The 6,405-nt window shown below is 33.6% G+C and overlaps 1 protein-coding gene across 1 annotated transcript; it reads right to left on the bottom strand.

Moving 5' to 3' along the window:
- Positions 1-2,858: 2,858 nt before the first annotated feature.
- Positions 2,859-6,105, bottom strand: LOC131050984 (palmitoyl-acyl carrier protein thioesterase, chloroplastic-like). The gene is made up of 5 exons (XM_057985307.2): positions 5,707-6,105; positions 5,387-5,520; positions 4,800-4,913; positions 4,348-4,588; positions 2,859-3,197 (listed from the first exon to the last, which is right to left on the bottom strand). Exons 1-5 carry the CDS (start codon positions 6,103-6,105, stop codon positions 2,859-2,861), a joined length of 1,227 nt encoding a protein of 408 aa, XP_057841290.2.
- Between the last annotated feature and the right edge of the window lie 300 nt (positions 6,106-6,405).

Genomic DNA, 6,405 nt, shown 5'->3' with positions numbered 1-6,405 from the left:
TTTTCCTACAAAAGCAAGTTGCACAACTATTTTAAATAAATTATTTATTTAAAATCCTATTTATCCTCACCCACTTGAAACCTTTAATGGTTTCCCTTAAAGTATTCAAACTTGATGGCTTTAAAGTCTTCAAACTTGATGGCTTCCTTCTATAATCTTCTTAAGACTTTAATGGTTTTCCTTAAAGTCTTCAAGCCTTTAATGGTTTCCCTCAAAGTCTTCAAGCATTTTAATGCTTTATCTTCATTTTTCTCATTTAAATAAATTAATATTTATTTAAATATTTATCCAAATGCAAATTACACCATTTAATTGAAATAAATGATTTTATTTTAATTGAAAATACCAAAATTTCTCCCACTTGCATTTTCCTACAAAATCCACTTGTATGCCTAAACCCCTTCTAGATTCTTCTAAACCCTTCCTAATTAGCCTAATCCATCCCCTAAATATTGTCACATTCCTAAGCAAATTGGAGTCACTTCTCAAAGACTCCAAAGTCTTTGAAAAGCAATTAATGCTTTGTGTGTTCAACAAATTAACCCTCAAAGTCTTGGATAACCTTTGAAAGCTTTCAACCTTCAACCACTTAATCCCCAAAGTCTCCAATAACCATTAATGGTTAATTCAACCCTCCCACATGGTTAAAACATTTGTTTTGACTCAACCTCTACCCAACCCAAAGGTCTCATCAGGCCATTAATGCTTTGACCATGATTATCTCTTAAACATTTGCACAAAGGTTTATCCTTGCATTAACTCCTAATCCAGTGGGTAATCTTAATTTAGACTTGACCCTTACCTTCTAGATAACCATGAGGTCTTCTCAGGCCTTTAATGCCTCCAACCTCTTCTCTCAACCCAATCCTATGTTGACACTTGTCACCATTTTATTGGTGCCAATTGTGCACATGGATCCCCAACTTTCAAACTTGGCCCTTGATTAAACCATTCAATCTTAACCCTTCATTTCCCCATTTCTTCTATAAATAGAACCCTTCTCCTCAAGCAAAGAGAAGCATTTTAGAGTATTGTTGTTATACTGGCATTAGCATAGAGCTTTTTCATAGCATCACTATCTACTCTAGCATAGTATTTGCTTATCATATTCAACTATCTTGAATCTCCATATGGCATCCATGGCTAGTGCTAAAAGCTGAGAGCTACACTCATTTGGGACTTGGAGAGGAGAGGAACAAGGGAGGAGCAACTATGAGCATCTTGATTAGCTATTTCATTCTATGTTTATATGCTTTCTATTTCATGCTTAATATCTCTCTTGATATGCCTATTTAGGATAATCTTTTGTTGCTAACACTAACGTTTGTTTCTTGTGCTCTTGTGTGTGTTTCCATCAAACAGGTTTTCTAATCCTTTTTGCAGAGCATCAACACTAATACACAATGTAGTGTTAAGGAACACCTTTAAGAGTCTATTTTTCAAGGCCTATTAGGTAACGACAAAACCATAAAAAATATAGTTCATTTTTACTTGATACACTAATACACAATGTAGTGTTAAGGAACACCTTTAAGAGTCTATTTTTCAAGGCCTATTAGGTAACGACAAAACCATGAAAAATATAGTTCATTTTCACTTGATACACTAATACACAATATAGTGTTAAGGAACACCTTTAAGAGTCTATTTTTCAAGGCTTATTGTTATACATTTGCTCGTGCTTAAAAGTTAGATCACTATTATTATTTTCACATGATTAAGATAATAATGTAACATGCCTAAGATTAAATATTTATATAATATATATTCATGCATTATGATGGACAACTCGCAATTTACTTATCTTGATTAAATAATTACTCATCCTATGTGCAACACTAGTCTTTAAAAATGATAACCTAGACCTCAATTTAAATGTTTTGGTGTGCAAGCCAATAAGAAACAATCTATTTTTTTAATAAACAAGTTTAAAATATGCAAGAAATAAATTTTGAACTTAGGCAAACCTATTGTACTAGCAATTTTATCTTGGGTATAGAATCACATATGTAATTGTGTTTATTACATGAAAATAAATAGAAGATGAAGTATATATGATTGAATAAAAGTTAAAGAACAAATGATTTTTATTTTTATCTTATTAACTTACATATTAAAATAGGGGGTTGGGGTCTGATTTGGGAAGCTTTATGTGATAGACATGAAGTCATGAGTTTCAGTCTCCCCTCAACTTATGTGATACCAGAAGACGTGTCGCATAACATCATTAATTCCGTTAAAAAGTTTACTCAAAACTTACATGTGAAAATAAATCATACATTAGAGATGAAACCATCTCTAGAAGCAAAACCAAAGTGAATGTAAAACAAGTGAAAAATGCACTTGTCTCCCACAAGTTTGAAAGGCTCTTGAAATCCAGGAAGAGAAGCAGTATGTATAAATAGTTGACTCTCACTAGAAAAAATTGAAATCTTTTATCTTGCTAAAGATGAAGCGAGCTGAAATACAGAGAAAGCGTAGATTTGATATACATTCCACTGCTATTACAAACATTCCCAATTTGTACATAAGGGCAAGTTCCGCTTATCCGCTCTGAGAAAATTGATAGTTTCTACAACTCATGTACCCAATCTTTTCAGTGAGTTTCTAGCAATTTCTGAAAAGAATTTCAGAAAAGAACGCCTTATTGATTACAATTACTTTCAATACGTTAGAGGTGATTTGACATAAATATATAACTATTGAGTTAAGCTGTAAACAAGGGCAATTTGTCCATTGCAAAAGCTTAATTACAAGCATATATAATTTGATGATACTTAGGGCTTCATCTTGATGTAGAGACGTGGAGTGTAGATTCTAGAGAGACCTATACATGAAATGGTTTTGCAGGATTTTTATTAACTACTATGGTGGTGTGATTTGCGCCTCCACTGTGTAGAGGCCCTCACAATCTCTGCATTGGCATCACGCCCTTCTCCTCCCTGCAATCGAAGAAGATGAGTAAACTCTTGAAATGGCTCAACACCCAAAAGACCAGATGCCAAGCTCATCAGAGGAGAATTATCTTTGTTATCATTGCTTGGCAAGTATGGAAAGGTGGGAGATTCAATGCTTTCCCTCTCATGAACAACATGCTGGCACAATGACTGCACAATATCTGCCCGCCCACATTCTCTTCTGTATTCTAATGTTATGCCTGCTAACTCATTTCCCTCCTGTACACATTCTGGAACCGTCTGTCAAAACAAAAAGAAAAATAACTTAGTACCTTGGTAGTAGAGTCCATTACAGAAAACTCTCTTAACAATTTTGGAACGTTTGGGGAAAAACCCACGTAACAAGTTGCTACATAGACATTTTGGAACCAAAAAGTAACAATTTTTTACAGACATTTCCTACTTTCCTAAGAGAAAACTGTGGAACAACTTATTACATCCAATCACATAATCTGATTTAGTATAACAAGGTTTAAATAATCAAAAGATTGTTTGACAATCAATTATGGATATTTTGAATTGCTTTCTTTTTCTTATGATGGATTATTGAGTGTGATCTAAAATGTCAATACAAAAATATACACATTTGATTCTGGAAGGTTACTTCTCAAATCAAATTGTATATGTTCTTGTATCAATGTTTTAGAATCATTCTGTGATGGATCATTGAGTCTGATCAGAAACATCGATACACGATTGATTCTAGAAACAATCCTTTGAATGCTACATAAATTGTGAAAAACTTATGCCAACTAAAGATCAAAACATTTAATATATCATATTAATCATAGAATATTAAAAAATATATTAATGTGTCTGATTTACAATAAGAAAAGTTTAAACAAGGATCTCAATTTTTGAAAGATTGTTTTTGGAATCAATATGTTTTTGTATAGACATTTTTATCACTTATCTCTTTCTACAATGGATCATTGAGTGTCATCTAAATTGTTGATAAAAAACATACACAATTGATTCTAGAAGCAAGCTTTCCGATATTAAGAATCTAAATTTTCAAAAGATTGCTTTTCGAATCAACTAGATATGTTTTGGAATCTTACTGATAGATCACTGGGTGTGATCAGAATTGTCCATACAAAAACATACACAATTGATTTTACAAACAATCTATTAAATACTACATGAATGATAAAAATTTTATACTAGCTAAAAATTTAAATTATCAAATAATAATTAAAAATATTTAATATATCATATTAATCAAACAATATTTCAAAAACATATATTTAAGAAGATTTACAATCAAAACTTGGCCAGCTAGATCCATAAAAAAATCTTTTAAAAATGAAGAAAAAAAACTGAAACATCAAGGTCTATGCACTTGGTTAATCATTGGGTGGGTATTTTAAGATAATTTGAGTTAAAATACCTCGAGCATCCAGCCAACGTATTTGACGTTATTGACGTGCTGATTCATGTCAAGATCACTCCTTCGAGGCCTCAGATCAGAACGAATATAATCTGCATTATTGTCATCCAGCTTGGCAATTTTCTCGTTTGATTCGTCAGAAATGGCCCTTCTCGTCAAAAACCATGGTTCAACTTCGCCTCTCACCACATCTGGCATCTTCGATAGGCGTCTTGTCAGCTTATTCATCATCACCCAAGTGCTGTCCCACGTCACAACAAATTCAGTCATTTAAGCATTGTTTTCAAAGAAAAGCAATCCAATTTGCCAATACTTTTTCTAATTGAGATAACTCTCGATATAATCGCTGTGTTCATTTTCTTCTGCTTTTCCTTGACTAATTTGAAATCTTCGTTCTATGTATCGTTATGCACAAAGTATACAGTTAAATCTGTATCAAAATTAACATTTACCTTGTGCCCCGAGCAAATATTTGACCAGTGCTATTACTCCTGATAAGCCAGTCTCTTCTCATCCCGTTTTTCCCAGATGCTCCCACCCATGTATCAATTTCAGCTATCTCACCCCTGCAATTTTTATCATCGTGTTCATCAGATTCCTTGACATCACAGTTAAACACAAAGGATTAATGGTAAACGTAAGATTTTCATTACTAATAAATATAATTACTTTTACAAATAATTATAGTTAAATCAACATTTCTAATTACAATCACAATCTATCATTAAAATGAAAGAAAAGGAAATCGTTGATGACATGGTGTGATGGTGAAATCGTGGTATTGTAGTTATAATCATCAAAGTTCTAATCCTTGATCCTTAATCTCTAAGTCATCATATTTTTGTTGATCTATTGTGCTGGCAAGTTTAACCTTCACATTAATGTTTTGGTGCTCATACGAAATGACTTGCTGCTCCAAACTTCAGTTGGGTTCGTGTGATGACAGATTGTTTGTATTAAGAATATATCACCAGACCAAAAATTCTCAAAAGAAAGAAAACAGTAGTAGAAATAATAGCTTTAAGAATTTATTACACACCACATAGGATAGCTCTCTATTTGAACTTGCATTCGAGAGACAACCCAAATGAGATCATTGCTAATCATGCCATGGGTGGCGCCCATTCCATCACCCAACAGCCCAGACATCCAGACATGGTTCAAAGCAGTTTCCTGCACACAAACAATATGTATACTAATTAGCTCTTCACTACAAGATATAGTCTGAATAAATATAAGTTTTTATAGCAACGATTCAAATGCATCCATGTTTCTTCTGATTGTAACCCAAAGTATTAGCTCAACCCACATGCAATTACTCTCATACAATAGCTTTCTTCTACAACAATCCATTTTTACCTGAAAAAGATTGAGGAAGGTTTCTATAGTAGTGGTCTTATCAGGCCCAACTTCATATGACCGAACGACTACTGTCTGCCTATAAGCCACTCCATTTTCAATGAGCCTCCCTTGTCTGAAAGGATCCACCATCTGCTTAGTAACAGGTATTAAGCTTCCCTTCTCCTTCTCTTTTACAGGACTATTATTCACAGTTATGGTCTCCAAAGTTGAGACTCTGACTGCACCGTTGTCTGTCTTGGATGCATTCACAGCTATTTTTGGCCTAGATGCCTCTATTTTAGAGAAGCTCAACTTTAGGACAGTTTTATCTGGTTTCTGAACAGCAGCAGGAATCAAGCCCTCACCCCTGAGAGAGCATTTACAAATATTGTTACTTGTGACGATAAGACCGGCCATGGTGGCAGCTCAAAAATCAAATGAAATGTTTCAAAACCTACAACTCAAAAACAACTTTTTGTATGTTTGAGTTCACCACAAACCAACTTTTAAAAGATTCAAGGAGGTTATCTAAGGTGCACCTCATACAAACACTATAGAGTCTCTTGCTCTTTATAAGAAGAACTGCTGAACTCTTTTTTTTGAAACTAAGGCTGAAGACTCTCTCTTTTTATACTATAAGTTGTCAGTTTTGCATGCAAGTTGTGGTTGTTGCATGGCAACTCATTTAAAATTTGGGGGCAGTAACGAAGGTGGTTT

This window comes from Cryptomeria japonica, chromosome 6, assembly GCF_030272615.1.
Source record: "Cryptomeria japonica chromosome 6, Sugi_1.0, whole genome shotgun sequence".
Taxonomy (NCBI): domain Eukaryota; kingdom Viridiplantae; phylum Streptophyta; class Pinopsida; order Cupressales; family Cupressaceae; genus Cryptomeria; species Cryptomeria japonica.
The sequence above is the reverse complement of the archived record's forward strand: the minus strand, read 5'-3'. Positions and strand labels throughout refer to the sequence as shown.